The sequence below is a fragment of the Leiobunum rupestre genome, chromosome 4, assembly GCF_980474605.1.
Source record: "Leiobunum rupestre chromosome 4, qqLeiRupe1.1.hap1, whole genome shotgun sequence".
NCBI classification, from domain to species: Eukaryota; Metazoa; Arthropoda; class Arachnida; order Opiliones; family Sclerosomatidae; genus Leiobunum; species Leiobunum rupestre.
Window position 1 is genome coordinate 20771208 of NC_143387.1, and position 23237 is coordinate 20794444.

Sequence of the window (23237 nt, forward strand, 5' to 3'; positions counted from 1 at the left end):
AAAATGCAAGTTTAAGGGCGAATAATTTAAAAGTTGACGATAATAAAATTTGCGATTTCCCGACAAAATATTAACATTTCGGGATAATGACCGATTCCATTCGACAGAGCGACAAAAATTAATTATAGTCTTAATCAGTTCCATATTTATATATTTTACGCGTTTTGAGAAATTTTACATTAAGTGTCAAAATCTCGACACGCTAAAACTTATTTAACAGAGTGTACATTTGTTTTTTCTCTATTTCATTGCATACAACATTTCATTTATGTCACTTCGAAGATATAAGAATAATAATATTATTATAATAATTTATTATTAACCTTCCACCCTCCAACCCAATTTCATCCAGCTAGCTGGAATAATGACATTAAAAGTCGTGGTCTGACTTGGGCATAAGGTGGTCCCTTCGATGACTATTACTATTATCAGCATCACAAAAAGTGTCGTGAGCAATGTTTTGTAAAAATTAATTGAAATAATAATGAAACGTTGACAGGTAATGAGCAAGACGATGAGTTAGTAAACGGAAGATCAGTTTCGTGTAAAACTCATTATTAAGTAAACATATTAATTAAAACTATTGGATAGATTTGGCAATTTCAAACCTTTCTTATAATCTAGGGTAGGGAAACGTAGTTAAAATTATCACTTTCCATGCATAAACACAACTCATAAAAAAACAGGTGCTAATGACAGGATGACACAATGACAAATTTTCACCGATATATATGGCAATTTCAAGGATGTCACTACTTTGGCCAATTTCTTCGACATCGTACTAAGGGTATATGCTCCCACCAAACTGTGCGGCTAGAACACATCACGATTATATAAAAAATAATGCCATTAATTATTTGAGAGAGGTAGAGTAATCGACAACCCCGTTATTTATAAGGCCTCTCCGAGGTGTCCCTTCAAGTGTTGTTCGAAGGGCACGACACCTTTGAACTTCGTTATTATTTAAAAGCGCACCAATATGATTACACTACATTATGGAACGGGATTGCTATTGTTTATCCTAGGATTGTCGGTGAATGGTAAAATTTATGACAAATGTGAATTGGCTCGAGACCTTCTGAATAGATTCAATTTCAAAAGAGCGGAGATCGCAGATTGTAAGTTTGATTGCATCATGTTTTATTAGTCTCAGATTTATATTAAAATAGTTCCCAATTTAATATTAAAGTAGTTCCCTATTTAACACTGAAATAGTTCCCAATTTAATATTAAAGTACCCTTTTTAACATTAAAATAGTTCCTGATTTCACTTTAAAATAGTTCTCGATTTATCTCTAAAATAGTACCCTATTTAACACTGAAATAGCACCCGATGTAACATTAAAAATAGATACCGATTTAACATTAAAAATAGTTCGTGTTTTCATATTTGTAAAACTTTCTTGATTAATTCTGCACGAAAATAAATTGGTGTTCTTTTAATTAGATTGAAAAAAGATAAACCTTCGGAAAACCATAGAATTATTTGAATATTTAGATGAAATTTAGTTATTAATTTATTTCAAAATTGTTATATCACGTTTAAAATAAAAGTTATTATTTCATGACTACAACAAAACCTATTATTTCGTTACTAAAATTTTATATGATTATATCCATATCAAAATTAGACTAAAAATTATTTGGTATAAATAAAATGAATTGATATTGTTTCAATTGCTTACCAATCACCATACAAAACGTTTTCCACTAGCTGAAGCTCCCAAGTAGAATTCCAAAATTTGTTATTTTACAATTTTACAAAATATTATAGAAAAACACAAAAAACTATTTCCAAATCCTATATTCAATAAATTACTTGGACAATGCAAATTCAAGTCGCGCAGTTAGATTCGCCTATGATCAGAAATCAAAGCGATATCTCAGTTTCACCTAGTTAATTGTTTATTAAATTTGGAAGGGGTATGCTTAGCCTTTTCTGAGAGCACTTACGATACAAGCGCACTAGGAAGTTTGAATTGGGATGGCAGCAATGATCACGGACTTTTTCAAGTAAGGCCACATTTTTAAAATTCGTACCTCTAATAAGAATTTACACAACTACTGTTTTACATATTGATTTCAATACGAGAATATTTTATATTTGCATATTTGCAGATAAACGACAGGTACTGGTGCGCTCCACCTGGTCCACACAACGAATGTAACGTCAACTGCGCTAGTAAGATATTCAGAATAACATTTACAATTACAATAATTAAAGTGTGTCTTTATTTCAAGTCTTACGAGCATATTTTCATGAAAATGTTTCAATTTTTCCATGAGCAGTCTTGTAAAACCTACACATTTCCCTTAAACACATTGTGTTCTCACACAATGTCTCGTACTCAGAATTCGATAGTGACAACGAGCGGATAATTTTCCCTGACAACTGATCCGTAGACAACGTTAGACGCCAAATTTTCTGCTATTTACGATAAAAGCGTTCTTCTAGTGCATAAATATGAAACATGTACATTCGTAGGCTCGAGGCAGTCTTCAATGGAAACTATATTTAACTCCAAACTGGAAAAGCATTAACCGCATGAAGCCTCAAACATTTAGGCGTTTAAAACGTTGTAGCATTTAAATATGTATTTTACGTATGATATATAGTAACTATTTGAGCTCGCGCTAGGTACATATTTAAAGTGAGTAACATTAGCAGTAAATAAAGATAAATACTTTCGGAAAAGCGAAATGAAACAGGCTGAATATCATAATAAGAAGCTAAGACACCACCTTAGCGACATTTAAAGCCCTTAATTAAGATGGCCTAGAGCAATTTAATCGTACAAAAAAGTTAAATGTTTTCGATTTTAAATCACATTGTTCAGTTTCGCGCCTCAGAATTGAACTTTAGTCGCCATCTTTGCTGCCAAATTGACATTAATAATACCTCCGAATTCAACCACTTTGGTGAAGGTTACCAGTAGCGGCGCTAAGGTATTTTCATAGGTGGGCTAATTATTTTGTGGCCCTTAGCGGGAACCTTGGATTGACCATAAAGTGGTGAAATCGAAAATACCCGAAATTTTTCCAGGAAGCGAGAGCAGGGCAAGGTCGTTTTATTGTTCCGGCTCTCGTCGCGTTTACTGGACCCCCTACTGGCATTGTATCTGACCTGGAGGGGACAAGTGCATGCCTGGGATATTTCCCTAAATTCCCATGAGCCCCTTTCTTTTCAACTTTCTTTCAATTTCCGCTAACTTCCTCCCGAATCTGTATGGTCTACTACCCTTTTGAGTAAACGAATTGATTTTGAAAGATTTTTTACCAGAAAAACGTTTCTTGGCAATAAAACAAATTTCTAGAGATAAAGAAAATTCATAAATTAAAATATGTGGCCTCTTAATTAAAAATATGTGGTCCTTTTAATATATATGTGGCCCCTCTCAGAAATGTAGGGGGGCTAAAGCCCACTTCAGCCCACCCTTAGCGCCGCTACTGAAGGTTACGGTAGGCTATACGAAGACAAGTGTAATTATGTGGCTGAAAAATTATAGATTTATGGAAAATTCCACTGAGTTTGCTATTCCCAGAGGAAGGTTTATTGAAATATTTTTGTTATTAGAGATTCGGATGTGTGGGATCTGTTCCATTGCGCCGAATCCCAATCGACCGAAAAAGCCGCACTTTGGCGGATTTAGGATTCGGTCTAATGGGATTGTCCCATTCGACCGAAAAACCCGCACTTCAAACTAAAAATTGTTATTATATAGACACCCAGTTTTTATACTATGCTATTTTATTCAATTTTATTAGATACAAATACAAATTTTAAGCAATTTATTTTTGACATAAAAATTTAGCATAAAAATTGGCCATTTCAACAAACTGCGAACTGAGCGTATTATAAAAGTATTACGTTTTAACAAAAAATACTTCAAATTTTATAGTATTAATAAAAAAGATTTAATTAAAAGAAGACCAAAAAATCGTTTCCAACAGACTTAAAAAAATACTAAAACGCTTCCATAAAAAATCAAAAGGAGTAGACAGAAAAACTATTTTTTTTGCGGTCGCTCAATTGTGAATATTGCGTCGGTCGATTAGAAAAATACAAAACCCGCCTTTGGGTTAATTTCATCAAAAACATTGGCGGAATTCGGTCTAATGGGAATTCGGTCGAATGGCCGGGAGTAGTGGCTCACTCCTGTAATCCCAGGCGTCCGGGAGGCAGAGTTTGTGGAAGGCCGTGTGAGGACGACTACCAATACCCCAACGGGTGGTCGGGATACTTCCGCCACGGGTGTCCCCACCCCTGTCCCCACGTATCCCTCCGTTGGCGTGGCCGTTACACATATCTCACCCTGATTAATCAGTTATTGTGTGTGTGCTGGTGTCTAAGGCCTCGGGTCGACACCGATGTTTGTGTATCTCAAAAAAAAAATCGGTCGAATGGGATTCGGCGCAATGGGAAGATACCGGTCACGCAACCTGGGTCATACGTGGGGTTAGGAATGGTACTCCCGTGGCGGAAGTATAAAAACCACCTTTGGAAATATTACGCCTAGAGCATAGCGCCGAACCAATTTTCAACGGCGGCGGCGGGAACGATAATTAGTTCAGCGGCGGCGTGGCGCGCCGATTTGCAGAAAATAATCGGCGGCGTTGAAAAGAATCGGCGACGGCGGCGCCTAAGGGGAAAAATTGCCCCCCCCCCTCAGAAATAGCGCCACTCTTTTAATAGACCGCTAGAACTTAAACTGTTAAACACATTTTAAAAAAATACATGTTTAATAAAATGTATTTTATTAAAATAGGAACCACTTGTTTCCAAAACGAGAAAGAGGTAACTTTGGTTACATACTATCATATGTAACTTAATCAGCTAATCAGCTAGGCTAATACCCAAGCCTTATTCAATCATAAGTGTGCCAGAAAGAACTTTTTCACAATGAGACCTTGTTGCAAGGATATGGCGTAATTGACGTCACTTCCCAGTCGATGACGGTTTTATCGTCATCAAAAGTAGTTCTGGTGGGGAGGGAAGGAAGTTAAAACCAGTTTTTCGCGAAGTTAGTGCTGTATTTTCTTTGGTGGCTGTGAAACAAGGTCTCATTTAAATTTTTAAAACAGAGATGTTAAACAGTGGCACACTTATGAGGAACTATGTTACATATGATACTATTAAACTAAAACATTTACGTTAGTAATAACAATACTGTACTTATTTACTACCATTTCACACTCTTTTTAGAAACGTTTACAGGACGCCGCCATTATCGTACCATAGACAGTATATATCCCTAAGGGGACGAGAAATCGCCTACCTTCCACTGCATTAACGTCGCTGTTTCTCTCACTGACGCTCTGTTATTGAAAGAGGGGGGGAAACACGTAAGCTTCTAAGCGCTTCAAACGACCTTGAAAGTTCCCGTTTTTAAAGTACGGCCGTCTTTATTCGGTTGGGGCCCTAGCATCGACACGAACTCTTGCAGCTGGCCGCAAAGCGACTGTGGTGGGGGTCTAAAAATCAGAGCGTATTCTCGTCCCCTTAGGGATATATACTGTCTATGATCGTACAGACAACCAACGAGCCAGCCCTCTACCGCAGAAATTTCATCCCCCCCCCCTAAAACCGTTTTTTCATCACCCTCCCCGTAGACTGTAAGGTAATGGCGGTCGATTGGGAAGGCGCGTTTAAGTCTATTATCACAAATTATTTTATCTTTGTATCAAAGGAATTTTCAAAATATAATAGATTATTTATTGCTGAATGCAGCTGATAACGTTTCTGTACTTATTACAAAATACGAGGCGAGGCAACTCCAAAGCCGTTTTCTTTTCTCTCTCTCCGATCCCAGCTGTCTGCTGCAGAAACCATTGGTGCGCGAGGTGCAGTGGTGCCAGATCTTTTGGAAATTATTAATTATCTTATAACGCGAGTATGGTGCACCCAACAGCCTATAAATCGTAGCACTACCAATAGAAAAATCTATGTAGTTCGAATTTAGATCTCAAAACGCAATTATTATACTTTAATAATTTAAATTAATTCGACGGCGAAATAAAAATGTTTCGGCGGCGGCGGCGCCACCAAAATTTAATTTATCGGCGGCGGAATTTCGGCGTTATCTAAATAACCGGCGGCGGCGGCGTTTGATCGGCGGCGCTAGTCCCGGCTTTATCGAACACCTTCGGGAGCTGCTCTAGTCAGACACACATTTTAAAACACAAAGTATCGGCTTAGCAGACCCTACGTGGCTTTATGTCGACTGAAAAATTTATGTAATTACACGTTTCAGGTCTGAGAGACGACGACATTAGCGATGACGTCAAGTGTGTCCGTCTCATTTTTCAAAGGCACGGTTTTCAAGCTTGGTGAGTTGTATGCTTCAGGGTGATTTAAGGAGGCTATATGTGAATTTCTGATTAGAATAGTTCGTTTTATAAAGTAACGTGACCTTCTGGTTTTAATGTGGTTCTTACGTCACAGTCTCTTACTTTTACAAGTCTACGAGCGCGCGCTACAGTCGCGAGGAATATAGGTTTTCAAGCGCGCGTGCAAATCACTCGTGCGAAGAATATACTAATGAAACCGGGTCTTCTGACGTAAGAGCAACATTTTAACAAGTTGGGCAAGACCACTTTCAATTTTATGAAATAAAAACAAAGGGGCCCTTATTACTAACAGACGAAGTCAGCGAGCATTTTTCCGTTTTTATTAGAAACTGTCAAATACCTGCGTTTCGAAAGCTCACGACAGTTTTTAATATAAACAAAAAAATCCAAGTGCTTCCTCCGTTAAAATTTTAATTGTATAATTCTCCCCGTGGATCCTTTCAAAAATATTTATATTTATAGAAAAGGTTCTTTACTATTTGAAGAAGCCCATCGAGGGGTAGTTTTCCCTAGGTCACAAGTTATCGTTAGGTCTAAAGTCCAATTTTCCTTATCTCTGTTGTCACGTAAAAGTGGTAAAAATGGCCATACACGTACACTCTGTTAAATAAGTCTTCGGCCGTTGGGATTTTGGCACTTATTTGCGATTATCTAAAAAAATATGAATAATAGCAAGTTGAAACCAATTTTATTTTTAATATTTTACTAATATCTTTCATACCTATGTCTTGATTCACGTGTAGCATTTCCATATCCGCCGGAAACGCTAAATATCGTTTTTGACAACTTTTTTTAATAATGATGTTACGCCCCTGAAACCTGCATTTTTGGGTTCAAAAGGGTTGATTCATATTTAGAAAGTGCCATTGTTATCCGGCTACGTCGAACGGCTGCTAAGATATGGCCTATCGAAAATTCGGGTCTCATTCGGAAAATTTTAAAATGCCTAATTAATCCTAATTATTAATCCGGAATATAACCACAGCGTTCCAACAACCCGTCAAAAAACAGCACTCAACATTCAAACGTCTAAACGTTTTTAAGCGAGACAAGAAAAATACCATTATGACCCGCTCTTACGCGCGTTGGTGGAAACAAGCTCGAGGCGACCGATAAATAATATCTAATTGTTGAGGAAAAAATAACTTTCGTCGTTTCATTGCGGGTAACACAATAAGCATTGATTTAACGAGTTGTTGGAACGTTGTGGTTATATTCCGGATTAATAATTAGGATTAATTAGGCATTTTAGAATTTTCCGAATGAGACCCGAATTTTCGATAGGCCATATCTTAGCAGCCGTTCGACGTAGCCGGATAACAATGGCACTTTCTAAATATGAATCGACCCTTTTGAATCCAAATATGCAAGTTTCAGGGGCGTAACATCATTATTAAAAAAAGTTGTCAAAAATGATATTTGGCCTTTCCGGCGGATATGGATATGCTACACGTGAATCAAGACATAGGTATGAAAGATATTAGTAAAATATTAAAAATAAAATTGGTTTCAACTTGCTATCATTCATAGTTTTTGAGATAATCGCAAATAAGTGCCAAAATGCTAACGGCCGAAGACTTATTTAACAGAGTGTACGATACTAAAATTTTCATCGTTTTTGTTGAAACTCTGGGCTTAGGTAGTATGAAATAGTGCTCGGCGATTTGAATAATGAATAATTATCCGAAGACTATCACCTTATTTGTTTCAGTTATTTTATTCGGATAAACAATTTAGTACGGTTAACCGATAACTATTATTATTCGTATAGATAAATCTGTCGAAGAATAAGTTTCTTTATACCACAAATGTTCTTTCGTAACAAAGATATTTGAAAATTAAAAATCAGCGATTATTTCATTTAATGAATAAAAAACATTCTTTATACGTCTTATCAATTCACCACTTTCTCGCAAAAAAAAATATTTTTAAAGAATATATTTTTATATTTTTTGGTACGATTAATTTAAAGAGCGGCTAACTGCTAAAGATTGTTCGTTTTTACACACAATCCTAAGGATTTGTGTGTATTAGTTTCACGTACAGTGTAGCCGTGGCCGATGCCACCGATGCCGCCGTATCGCGCATATCTCTTCAACGGTTAGGGCTAGAAGAGTCAATAATATCTCGTTCGAGTGTACATATCTCGCCATTGATAGCCTTTCTTAAATTTTTGAAATCGAAGCCCAAGAAGTTGGGCATTTGCCCGATTTACCGTTTTCGGTAGTTTGGCTTTGTGTGGTTGATATTTTGTTAAAAATTAAGTCCAGTAACGTTAAAAAAATATTATTGGATAGGTTAAGATTCAGTTGAACTACAACTTCGGTTATATCAGTAAATATTAAATTTAAGTATAGTTTTCGGGGTTATCTACGGGACCCCAATGTTCGTGGTTTTATATTTCCGCCTGAATGTCGACATAACGTTCCTTAATTTAAGTCCGATTTTCATGAAAGTAATATTTTTGAATAGCTGTGGTTTCCATAGAACATAGAATTGCAATTACGTTGCTTAATTTTAATCCAAAGTAAGGTTTTTTGGGCAGCGTATACGGACCCCCTCACCTTCCAACATTGGAAATACGCGTGGTTATAGCGAGGGGCTAACCACTCATAGAAAGTCTGTACACCGGATTACGTTAAGATTAGCACTGCCAAAGGCAGGGACTTCAAAGATTACGCGTAATCCCATTAGTACAGTCAAAGATACGGCTCTGTACACCGATTACGCGGAGTGATCAGCCCCTCGGGTTATAGAGACTATACGCGAAATTATCTCTTGCATTTTTCAAGGCCTTTCTAATATGGCCCAAAGTAACAAATAAGTGTTACACTTATCGGAGTAATACGCGATGCTTATAACGTATGACCTGAAGTAACAAATAAGTGTGACACTTATCCTAGCAATACGCGATGCTTGCAACGTATGACCTGAAGTAACAAATAAGTGTGACACTTACCGGAGGCCGTTCTATTATGACCAAAAGTAACGAATAAGTGTGACACTTACCGGAGAACGTTCTAATATGACCAAAAGGAACAAATAAGTGTGACACTTATCGGAGCAGTACGTGATGCTTACAACGTATGACCTGAAGTAACAAATTAGTGTGACATTTATCGGAGAAATACGCTATGCTTATAACGTATGACCTGAAGTAAAAAATAAGTGTGACACTTATCGGAACAGTACGCGATGCTTGCAACGTATGACCACAAGTAACAAATAAGTGTGATCTAAGTAAAAAATAAGAAAGACACTGTTCGAAGGAATCTTCGATGCTTTCAAAGTATGACTAAAAGTAACAAATAAGTGTAAATACAATTATGTGTGGCCGTGGATATATATTGGTTGTGACACCGGCGTTGCAGGTTGCTGTGAATAGCTCAAACAAACTTAACACATTAGAAGGATTGTGTGTATTCTGACCGTCGTACGTCTTGTTTTAAAATAGAATTTTTCCTGAAATATAATTATTCGAAAAAAAATATTAGAAAAATAATATTTGCCGTAAATTGATTACGAAAAATAACTAAATTGCTTTGCTAATCTAAAAAAATTAGTACTTTTTAAAATAAAATAAATAATTTATATTCGGTTAATTTTTCTCTAAAATATATCATTAACCGACCGAAAATTATCCTTTTAGGTATTACCCCGGAGTATAAATTTTTAAACTTATATAACATTTCCTTCAGATAATGGATGGATAATGTCGACCACTATAGCAACAATTAATATTGCGTAGGAATATTGGCAATTTTTATTTCTTACATCATAAAATGATTATAAAACTTTCCAAATATATAAAGGGAATCTACGTTTTGGCATGACGAGTAAGGGAACATAATAACATATTACGATTTATTATTTTCCTTTTTCGTAACTGATGACAGACTACCTAATACAGCTCTATACTTATGGTAGAAATTAGTACATTCATTTCGCTTCCTAAGCGCCTTCGTGACTCGTTTCGGTATCCTTCCATCAACCGAATTCCTACTATAAAATATCCAAGTTTATTTAAAAAATAGTTAGCTCATGTTTCTTTTGAATTGGAAAATGCTTTATATTTCTTCCGAATTCTGAATATTAAGGATAACAAGGCATTTTAATTACTGTGTCTTTAATGATTATCTTCATATTGAATCGTTAATACCTATTATAGCCGCCTATATCATTTTTTAAATATGTTGTGGAATTCTTATTGTAAACCGTCTAATTTGCTGTTCTTATTGTGTTATGTATGGGAATTTGGTCGAATGATAGTTAAGACTCGTTACTGTCGTAAATTAAATTATGAAAAAAAAAAGAACCGCATTGTAGACTAATAAGCGATGAACTTAAATTCTAACAAGTGTATTACTTCATGTTAACGTAACTTACCATGCAAGTGAAGTTTATTATGACAATTGAATTTATCCTAGTTGGCCCGTTTAGGGATTTTCTAAACTACAATACATTTTTGAAAAAGATATTGCAAAAACGAAAAAGAAAATATCTTTTTGTTTGGCATTTATAGATAATTTATCAGAACTAATTATTTTTGAAACTTGCTATTCAATAGATTGTCTTTTCTAAGTGAAAAAATCTAATGGAAGAATAAAAATAACGTTTTTTTTTCAGTTATAATAGCTATTTTATAAGATAAATTTATTTTTAAAAGTTTATCTCTCAAAAACTATCTTTCCATATTTCAAAAAATGAAAAAAACGAAAAAAAAATAATTGATGGCTTGGCGTAACTAAGTTATTTCTTCAATCAAATCTTATTTGAGGAATATCTGATAAAAATTATCAATTGTATAAATTAAAAGGTAAGCATCACTTAAAGATAAACTTCTTTTCGTCATTTTCCAATAATTTATCTGACCCGCTTAATTTCTTAGCTTACTTGCACATAAAATATATTTTCTATCTAAGTAAGCTAAAGCAATTAAACAATGTATATCATTTTTTTATATTTAAAGTTATTTTATCGGATTTTATTTGTGTTTTGAATTTTCTGAATTAAATTATCTTTACAATTAACTAGAAGTAGAAAAAAGGATAAAAATAACCGATTTTGGCGGTTATTTGAAAAATAACCAAAATTTCCTCGGATAATGGATGGATAATGCCGACCACAAGTGTCAGAAATACATGAACTGAAATTATCAGCGAGCAAATTTTTCTCGGACGGCAATTTCTCCGTGCGACAGGGGAGGGTTGAATAGCGAGCCTTGTTAATTTTCCGCCTTCCGCGACTACATGTGTCAGATTTATAGCCCGGTGTACCGGTAAGATTCAAACCACACCACCGGAGGTCTGTCATCATAATGCCCTACGCCAGCGTCCACAAGCCCGGACAGGTGACAAAACCAGCATGGGTAGCAGAACCCCACAACTGATGGCAAACCTAGGCTTAGCCGTGTTTTGTTATTGATAGAGGTCAGTGGAAGGCGGTAGCTGCAGCAGCTGTCCAAAATGGAAAAAGTAGATGAATTAAACACCTTTTTAACTCATCTTACCAGACCATTTATGTATGAAAGAACAGAGAAATACTTAGTTTTATTAGAATCAGAAAATATTCAGAATTATTTATTTCTTGGAGCTTTTTAAGATACATGAAACTCAGAGAAAAATATTCAGGCCTGCAGTAGCAAAGAAACAGAAGGCCACGGAAGGAGAAGAAACTAAAATCATGGACTAATTAACATTAATTAGTCCATGCTAAAATAAACCATGAGTAAAGAACTAGTAGAAATAAGAAAAAAAAATATTATTTCGTTTACGAGTAAGGCTACCTTTACGTTGCTATTCGTTTTATATTTCAAATAAAACAAGTACAGTTATTTAACAAAATAATACAAATATTTATTGTGTATAATTCTTAACGTAGTCAAGTTAGTCTAGTTTTTGGTTTTGCCTTTCTTCCACTGACCCATGATGCACTTCTAATTTTTCCCCAGCAGCATATTTTATTAATTTTTTTTTCGAAAAAGTTTCGCTCGGCCGTCGCCAGGTAGCGTATTCAAACCTTCGCCGCGGAGGTGGGGAGGTTCTCTTTTCGAGGAGAGGAAGATGACACGTGGCCACTAAGGTGGGGAAAACGGGGAACTTGCCTCCCGTGTTAGAGGAATAGGACGCTGATAATTTCGGTTCATGTATTTCTGCTATAGTCAGTTGCAGGCTAAGAAAGACAAAATATATAGTACAATCGGCGCAAGGATACCTCAGACCATTTCTGGCCAGTCGACCGCGCGAAATTTGAATTTGACCACTTAACGGTCAATTTCAAATTTCGTGATTTTCATCGTCTTTTCGCGCCATCTAGGAACCGAAATCGGAATCAATTTTTAATTTCTTGTTGTCATGAGTTTAATTACTGAATACATTCGAATTATTTTGCTAAAGAAAGCACGATAAAGGTTTATTGTTAACAAGTAAAGAGAAAAACATAATTTTAAACGTTTATAGCTCACTAAGACAACGTTAGCCCCAAGAAAGCGTGGTAACGTTTTTAAAGAAACTGCCAATTTAACTGGTAAGACGTAGAAATAAATTTACAAAATTAAATAATTATACATACTATTTTAAATTTAAGACTGATAGGAATGCCTTATCTTTTAAATTTGCTCGCCACCACAATTATGAAATTTAAAAATAACGATTCCAATTTTGGTTTCTAGATGGCGCTAAAAGACGACGAAAAGAGCAAAATTCGAATTTGACCGTAAAATGGCCAAATTCAAATTTCGCGCGGTGGAATGACCGGAAATGATCTGAGGTATCCTTGTGCCGATTGTACTATATATTTTGTCTTTCTTAGCCTGCAACTTACTATAGTGTGAAAATTGCCAAAGGGAAAAGTTGCAATGGGCTTTAGTTTTCCCATGGCAACCGAAAATGTTTTTGACCTCTCAAAACCAAAAAATCTCCATTTAAAAAGCATGGGATTTTCTCGGTTTCGCACTTAAGTAAGTACCTGTGAAAATTCTTAAAAAATTAGAAAAAATTATAATTTTCAAAACTTACTCAAAATGATAAATTTGACCTATTTTGGGTAAAATTTATAAATATTTGGGTAATGTTTAACAAATTTGGAAATTTTTGTAAAATTTCAATAATTTACACAAATAAAGTAATATTGAGATAATTTTAACTTAAATTGGGCTAAATCCAATAAAATTTTGTAAAATATTAAAATTGCGTAGAAAAATCCAAATTGGGTAAAAAGTCTCGTGCTTTTTTAAATGGAGATTTTTTGTTTTGAGAGGGAAAAACATTTCCGGTCGCCATGGGAAATCTAAAGCTCATTGCAACTTTTCCCTTCGAAAATTTTCATACTACCATAAGGTCTACCTAACCCCCGAGTTTCAACAAAATCGGTGATAACTACAACGGGTAGTCTCCTTGTTAGTGCTGGTAGCGGGCCATTTCAAAAATTCAAATATGGTGGGTTTGCCAAGTGGAACCGGAAAAATCGCTTTCAAACAGAACGGCTAGAAAAATGAACATTCTTGCGAAGGAAATATTTTTACCCCCTTCTAGGTCGAACATCTGTAGAAAACATACACCACGTAGAAAAGAAATAGACTAACTTATTTTCTCGGGCCTATTAATGACTATTAATGTTATGATATTCGCTTCGTCTATTGAATTGCACAAAGCCCTTGGCTTTAAAACTCTGAGAAATTTTTAAAGCCACTTCTATATAGGCTCAAGTTGCTATATTCCTCTTCTATGGCCAAACTACTGGATTTTCGTCTGTTACGCAGGCGGTTTTTGTTTTATCCCCTGCTTAGGAAACGAAAATAAAGCAGTTTCTCACGTTGGCCGCTACGTGGCTCTACGTAGACTGAAAAAGCTGGGTCAGGCCCATAAGTGCAGCGAAAAAAGAACATAAAAAAATTTGAAAATTTATTTCATTTCTCAAACAACTTTGGTTTTTTTTCCAGTACAAAAGCGTAAATACTTAATGTATTTATGAACTTCGCTCATTAAGTATGAAAAACGTGTTTGGTCTGAATTCATGTTCGTATGCGCCTCCAAAGGACGCCTCAAATGTCCATTTTTGCTTTCTTCCCTGGCTTCTCGGTTGAGCTGTTGTGCGTTTAGTAAACAGTAGCTTTTACCCAAACAGTCGCTATGGTGGCTGATGTCCGGATATTTACGTAGTTTATCGTTGCTAACAAAGATAAGACAGAAGGGTTCACTAGAATCGTTGCCTCGATCTTTTTAATTTTTTCACAGTCGATACATATCCAGTATTGGTTAACCAAACCTGTTTTTAAGACTCTCTGCGACTTCTTTCGAAATGTTAACACACTCTTTTCGTACTTTAAACTAGGATACTTAATTAAGGAAAGTTTTACTTCGCGGTTTAAAAATATTGACGCTTCACCGTAATCCATTTCCCGTCACGAAATTGAATCATCAAATAAGATCAATAAATAATTTATTGCTAAATATAAGCCGAGATAATTTAGATAGGGAGAAGGAAGAGGGGTTCAGAATGTAGCTCACAATACCACGTGATCAACACAAACTGGCCAGGTCGATTTCGGGTTTCACGATTTTGTAACCGCCCCCGAGAGGCGGGGTCATTATTTGAAATTTGGCTGGAAAACGGATTTGCAACAAATTATGTCGTTTCTCTTGAGAGGTAATTATTTCTCAACTATTTACACTGGAATATTATTATTATTTTACTTATTTATAACATTTTCTTAGGTGCTGTAAACCACTGCTTGGAGTATACTTTCAAAAAGCTTTATACCCAAAAATTCGCCTTTCGTTTGGAGAGAGAACGAGTAGGAAACGTTTTTACAAACTTAGATACAATAAAAGATGAACTAGTTAATATTAAAGCTGAAACTTTAAAATATAAAGAACTCCACAAGGGAGGAATACCTAAAAGATGTACACAATATTTTAAAAATGGAGAGAAATAAGCAATGCCTTAGGCATATTTTAATCAAAATTCACCCAAGCTTTAAAACTTTATTGGAACCCACCAAAAAAAAATAATTATTCGCTTGCTTCATTTATTTTTCCATGAGGTCATGGTGAAAATGGAGGTTCGAGTTGACCACGCTCTTACGAAAGAACAATCAAAAGCTGAGAAGAAAATGGAGCTTCTAGGATTGACAGACAAACTCAAGATACTGAAAGTCATTAATAACACAAAAATAGCTGAAAATCTTCGGGTGACAAGTTACGTCGCTGGATTTTCAGCATTTTCACTAGTTAAAAGTAAATGTCCCACGAAACCAGCGGTAGCTATAGTAAAAATAAGGTTCCGAGCAATATTGAATTTGAAGATGATCAACTAGACGTAACAAAGTCCTGGACTGTAAAACTATCAAGGGGTGGATTGATTTCAGTCACTGAGGAATTTTTTGCTCTAGTCAAAGTCATTAAAACTGTTTCATACTTAATATATGTAACTGATATTAAAAAGATTAGTCACCAAAACCTTAAAATTAAAGCAAAGCTTCATATTTTACAAAAAGATGACATTGTTCAAAGGTGGAAATTAATTTATGACGAAATGGATAGAAAAAATGGCTCGTGAAACTTTTAGATGTTTTTTTAAATGCAAGAGGGAACTGTTTAGTTAGAGACCTTTTAGAACGATACCAATATGATACCAAAGAAGCCCTCAGGTCAAAGAAAGCTTTGCGAAAAAGTCTTATGGAGAAAAGTAAAGAATCAGAGATAAATTCCACTGATAAAAAGAAGACTAGAAAGAACGCGCAAGGAAGTAAAAATACTCGAAGTTCTTCCGAAATAGAAAGCAAAAGCTCAATATCTGTGATAAAGAAAAATATCGAGAGGACAAGAGTTCCAAGACAATCAGTATTGACAGAAATTCCTGAAGTTGACACTCCAAAACAATTCGTACTTTCTGAAAATGAATATCATAATTCAAACTATGTGATGACTTCAAACAAAAAGAACATACTGATAAATAAAACTAGTCCTTCTCAAGTTTTTCCAGGAAATAAAAAAACCATATCTCCAAAAAGTCAAAATTTTGAAAAGAAAAGATTTCAAAGGCAGCTATTAACTGAAATACCTATAGTATTCATATTCCCGAAGGTAACAGCTCAACAAAAAATATCGGTGACTTTAACTTTTTAAACGAGGATCCTGATTTTCATCTTTATAAACAATTTGTACCTAAAGCTCAAGTAATGTGATGGCCCCAAAGAAAATAAAAAGAAATATTCAACATGTTTCAGAAAATGAAAAACCAAGATCTCCAAAAAGTGTTGTCAAAAAAAGAGAAATAATTACAAGGATACACCAAATCACGATGACGCAAACGCTGGTTCTCGTTTGAAAGACAACGTTGAAGATCTACCTTCGCCACCACTATTACGCTCAAGGAAGATCACCGGGGACATTTTTTCGTCTGGAACGGACCCTACACTGGGAGAATCTACTTCGACAAACTTAATCTCATCATCCAATCTAACAATGGATATTGAAGTGGCTTTTAGAAATCTCCAGACTCAATTCTCTGACCTTTTCGAGAAACAGCGACATTTAGAGAAACATGTTAAGCAAATGAATTCTGATCTCGCCTCGAAAGATGAAACAATTGTCAACCCAAAAAATACTATAGAAGTACTCTCCACCTCCTTAAATACTTATCGAGAGGATGTCTTTAAATATCATAATGATGTCGAGAAACAAAGACTTATACTCGATGAGCTGACGCAGCATGTATCTACTCTCAATGAAAATATCGATGGCCAGGGTTAAGACCTTTTGGATTTGCGTACCATGGTGACAAACAATCACATAAACGTTATTAAAAGTCTTTCGGAAATTGACTCTGGCTATACTCATCTTGCTAAAGCTACTTCCTCTTTTCAAAACTATATCTCAGAGCACTTGAAAGCAATGGAGTCTTCAATGGCCATTTTGCGCCATCAAATTAACCACTCCAGTATCCCTGACGACCTTGATCAGCGTATACGGGACACCGTTTCCTCTATGGATCGCGATCTGAATACCCACATTGATAAAAAAAATCCATGACTCAATGACATCGCTATCTAATGCTCATGGTGTCGATAATAGACAATACAATGATATGTTGTACAACTTCCAAGGGGCTGTAAACCCTATGGACGACTCAGTTGCAATCCAAGACCTTCTTCGTTCTGTCGGCGTTCCTATTGACCAACTATCCCTTGTCAAATCAGACCGCCTTCGCCCAACTCGTACTCTTCAGGTACCTCAAGGACGCACTCCACCAATTAAAATAGTATTTCCATCGTTGGAACTGAAGCATGTGTTTCTAATCGGATTTAAAACCCTCAAAGCCAATGACAGCTCCATTAAATTATCATGGTCCATCGATCGCTCTCCTATCCACAGGTTTGCTTACAAGCTAGCTTATAATGAATTGAAAAGACGCCTTGAAAACGGAGAGAAAGACCTGTGCATTCGCAATGGTAATGAGCTTCCTCGTGCAAGCCTGAAGCAAACCTCACCCCTGACCGTCTTCCCTGCTCCAAACAAACTGGTTTCGGTCCAGGATGCAAATCCTCTCCCGGCTATTAATTTTTTAAATAATTTGTGTAATGTAAATATTTTTTATTCTATGTGCTCTACTCACACTCCACGGAACTCTCATCGCGAACTAATCCGCTTGCCCTGCCCTTTTCTCCCTCTGTTTTAAACACTCAACCCCTACAAACAGTTGCTCTTCCTGTTGAAAACCATAAGAAGACATAAAGCCTGCGCGTCCTTCTAACCAACGCCGACACTCTAACACACTATAAATTATCGGAACTTTCCTCGTTACTTCATCTACACAAAACGGACATAGTAGCCATAACTGAAACTGTATTAAAACCCGAGGTGTGTAATGGTGAGTTCAGGCTACCTAACTACTCCGTCTACTTCGTCATGGAAATCGAAAAGGTGGAGGAGTTGCTCTATTCTTTCCCAGAATCTAAAATGCCAACAAATTGATTTTCTCCCATCGGACGTTTACGACACTTATTCCGAAATCTTTGGTCTCGATGTACTAGTTATTCGTTGCTCACTACATTCACTAGATTTTATCTTCTGCCTTGTTTGTCGTTCTCCTTCCTTTGATAATATAATCATACTGAACTAATTACAGTCATTGACGCGACCACCGCATATTGCTCATCACGGGCCATTGAACCTATTCTAATTCGTGACTTTAAATATCGTAAGATATCTTGGACCATAGGCCAACCATTACCTTCAGCTGACCAAGCCACAAAATCTTTCTTTGAAACCATGTGCAATAATAATTTACTCCAATTTGTCTACGACTTTAAGCGGCTGGGTTCACTATTTCAGAGTCCTAGTATTCTCGATTTGATATTCGCTACTGACGAACATCTGGTATTCGACGTCCAACAACACGCGCCAATCGGGAAAAGTAAACACAATATTGTTACCTTCAACTTGGCATGCCCGAGTATAACGCGATTTCTTTCGAGGGGATTACGGCTATTTTCAAGACTATTTGTCGCTGGTCAATTGGAGTGTCTTGCTCGATAATAAGGACGTTGAAATTTGCTGGGCTAGCTTCACTGAGCTCATTTACAAAGGCATTGCCCTATATGTTCCTTTCCGTCAACTTCGACAACTACGTCAATTTCATTTTAATGCCCGTTTTGCTAAGTCAAGTCAATACAAAACTACGACCTGGAAACGTTTCGTTCGCACCAAAAAGAGACATTATTCACTAACTCAAATTAACTCCGCCCACGATGATTACAAGAAAGTTCGAAATGCCGTCACTAACGTCTCGAGAAAGTCTAAACGAAATTTGAACATGAACTCATGGCTAATATCTCCAACAATCCCAAGGCTTTCTTTACTCATATTAATAGCCTTCGCAAAACAGAAGTTATTATCATGGAAATGCGAGCCGCAGATGGATCCAAAGCCTCACACGTCACACCCTGAAAAGATGGCGGATATCCTTAACGAACATTTCCTTCGAGTGTCTTCTAATATCACTAAACCGGTACCGGTACCCGAAATTGCCTCACCACCTAGTAGTCTTGTCTCCGGTTCTAAACTCACTGACTTCACATGTACAACTGATTCGGTGCTTAAACAGCTCCTCGTATTGAATCACAATCAAGCTGCCAGACCTGACGGTCACCACCCTTATTTGTTGAAGCGTTTATCTCCATTTCTTGCTCTCTCACTTTCAGCACCGGAACCGTCCCCACCTCTTGGAAGCAAGCAGCCATCACCCCCATTCGAAAACTGGAATACGTACAAACCCGTAAAATTACAGACCAATTGCCAACACTAGCCACATCGCCCGTGTCAGTGAACGTTTGGCTGACGAGCCACTTCGTAAATTTTTGGATGACACTAATTTTTTACACCCATCGCAACATGTTTTCCGTCCTAAGCATTCCTGTACCACCAACCTTCTCCTAGCCACACGTGATTGGACTTCTTGGCTCGATAATGGTCTTCTTGTCGATGTTATCTACCTTGACTTAAGCAAGGCTTTTGACACCATCCCCCACCAGGGAATCATTGACACCTTGAGGAGTGCTGGAGTATACGGCATGGCGCTTGCGTGACTTTCAGACTTTATTACCAATAGAAAACACTCGGTATTTCTACAAGGTCAAACATCAAGCCCTCTTACGCCGCTAAGTATGGTCCCCCAGGGAAGTGTTCTTGGTCCCATTCTTTTCTCTATTTTTATAAACTCATTGCCAAATGCCGTTCATCATTCCAATATCTACTTGTTTGCAGATGACACTAAACTTGCAAACTCAGTAGCGACCGATACGGATCGCCTTAACCTTCAGCTCGACCTGAACGCAGTTAATTCTTGGGCGAAAGACCATGGCATGGACTTTAATGTCACTAAAAGTGGAGTAAACCATTTGGGGCGCTACAACCCTCGAGATCTGGGAGTGTGGATTGACCCTACTCTCACCTTTAGTCACCACACTTCGAAAATTGTGAAGAGCATAAATTCTCTAACAGGCTTGACCCGCTGTAACTTTTTCTTTCGGTCCCCAAGATTGATTCGGACACTCTATACCGCTCTGGTACTTCCACAAATAGATTTTGCTTCCCAAATATGGAGTCCACCTCTCCTTGGCGACCAGGATCGACTAATTAAAGCTCATAATCGCTTCACAAAGTTAACCCGAGGTCTTGAAAACTTTCCACCCACCATCAGAAACCAAAAACTCAAACTTCAGTCTCCCATTGCATGTCGTGCTATAAATGACATCATTCAACTTTGGAGTATGTGGAAGGGTCACTCTGCGTTATGCCCTGAATCACTTTTCAAATTTGACACACTTCCTAAAACCCGGGGTCATGATGCAATGATAATGAAGCCCAAAGTGCGGACTAATTTTAAGCAGTGGCATTTCACATATCGGGTTATTGATAACTGGAAAAGCAGTAAATAAAATATTATTGAAAATACATAGCATTCTTTACCTCCACAGCTACAAAGCCACGATAAACCAATCAAATTAATTGACTCCCTTTCCAGAAATTGTGGTATTTCCATTAATCGCTTCAAAAACCAACCCTGACAAGGCTTTAAGTTTGTCCATGTTGCCTTCAACAAGTTGGCAAGACAAAATATACCTCTCCTCGGAAGAATTTCCCTAACGGTATTACAGTGGCATACCTAGGGGGGGGGGAGGGGCGGCATTTTTCACTCAAGAAAAAATTCGTCTTTTTAGTAATGGTTAACGTTTAGTCTTTTCTCGTAGTGAGCAGGCCCGGATTTAAGGGTAGGCATCCTAGGCACATGCCTAGGGGCCCCCACAAAAATTAAAAAAAAACAATTCCAAAGGATTGAAAAAATCCAAAACTTTGTTGAGACTTAGCTACGGCCCTGGGGAGTTCCAGAGGGCCCCCCTTTAGTTCATTTTATGAACTTGATTTTATTTTATTATATCACGGCACAAGGTTTTCAGTCCTTAGGAAAAGATTTTTCGATAAATCGGGGATAATTATAAATGAAGAAAGTATTAGAATTATACAAGTTTTTAAATACGAATTTTACTTTCCTGAGTCCGGCTGCTACTATCGTAGTAATAACCGTAGATAAATGACCGTCGAAGTTTTAGCCGATCGTTTTCAGTTTTTGGATTAACGGAAACGGATTATATGGATAGTTGAAATATATCTGTGCTGTGTAGTGTAGATTACTCATTTGACATTGACACCGACTTTTAAGTTTGTAAGTTCTTTTTTTCTGTATTTGCTTTTACTTCATTAATTTTACATGATATTGATAATACATATAGTAAATTGTTAACCAAGTTTATTAATCTTGAATTAACCCTTGGTTTAAAATCGAAAATCTAACAATAGTATCAATATATAATCTAAAGCAGTGTTGCCAATGTTTGAAAGTTGAAATTCCCATTGCTGGGTAGTAAATTTCCCACACCCATATTTAGCCCCGCCCCCAAGGAAAACATAACGGAAAACATGCCATAATTTTCAAAAAAATTTAAAAATTACTTTTTATTATTTAATTTTATTGAAATTACAATGTTTAAACATTTTGGTTGTTAGGCTTGTGCATTGATTGATTGCAGTATTAGGAGGCACCTCCTTTATATTATTTATAAAATCACAAGATTCACGAAAATACACAGCTCTAGATAATTTTGGGCTTTCTGTTGATAGTCCAATTTAAAAAAAAAACATAGGATAAGTACCCGCGGATATGAAAATTCCCACAAAATCAACGTTTTTGAAAAAAAATTACCTTTTCCCACAGAGCCAAAAGTAACTCAAAAAATTCCCACAACATGGGAAATTTCCCACCATCTGGCAACACTGATCTAAAGTGAAACCAAAACTTTATCGTTTCCTTCAAACGTTCCATATTGTTATGATGTAGTAGCGTGCACGACCACACAAGACAACATAAAATCAGTGCCGGATTAAGAATTAGGCACACTAGGCACTTGCCTAGGGGCCCCCCGAGGGTCAGGGGGCCCCGAAAGATCCCACGTCAATAGGCTAGTTCAAAGAATAAATTATTTAAATTTAATAACAGTTTTACGGCATGTTTTTTCAAAATGAAAACAATCATTAACTTTGAAACTATATTGATTCTTTTTTTAATATTTATAATATAAATGAAATACTCAAAAACACTAAAAAACGAATTCGAGTAAGTCGAGATAAGGTACCGCGTAGCAGTGACGGACTGGCCATAGACTGGGCCTGCCCGATGGCAGGTGGGCCCCATGATAAATTTCGTCAGTGGGACACCTTAAACCTTCAACAATATGTCAACATTATAGTAGCTTCAAAGTATAATAGAAGTTCCAAAACTTTCAATATTAAATTCTATTTTTACTGAATAAAACTAAAACTTAATATTTTATTTAAAAAAAGTTCCAATGACATCGTCGGGGTGCCGAGGCGCTGGCGGTTCAGCGTGGATACAGTTTCAAAACAATTTTAACCATTTTTAGAAGTTTGGCTAAGCCCGAGTATTTGTAATTGTTAGATGAATTGGATGTAAAAGCAATTATAGACAGATTCGCACAGTCATCTAGTGTATTCCAACGATTACTCAACGTGGAACATGAAACATGCTTTTAAACAACCGGTTAATAAGTAAAATTTCGGCACCGTATACCTATTTAAAAAGCTAGCATTTGTCTAAAATATAAACTAATTATAACAATCTGTATAATTATGTTTACATTTAGAATCGACTGTATATTGCCTTTAATATGTTATCTGTAATTATTAAAAACATTATATCGCTATAAATGGCGACGAACCAGCGACCTATGAGTTGCCGTTTCAAAGAGTATTCCAATTGAAAGGAACTGTTACTACTAGGTGATTTATAAAATGTTATGGCTTAATAAAAAA

General features: G+C 36.4%; 1 protein-coding gene across 1 annotated transcript in view; it reads left to right on the forward strand.

Annotated features, from left to right (window-relative positions):
• Positions 1-979: 979 nt before the first annotated feature.
• Positions 980-23237, forward strand: part of LOC149946610 (lysozyme c-1-like) — a 42391-nt gene continuing 20133 nt past the window's right edge. The window contains exons 1-4 of the mRNA XM_090170831.1: positions 980-1118; positions 1922-2013; positions 2119-2182; positions 6252-6327. Coding sequence (XP_090026957.1) covers positions 980-1118; positions 1922-2013; positions 2119-2182; positions 6252-6327 — 371 coding nt within the window. The remainder of the gene's footprint in view (positions 1119-1921; positions 2014-2118; positions 2183-6251; positions 6328-23237) is intronic.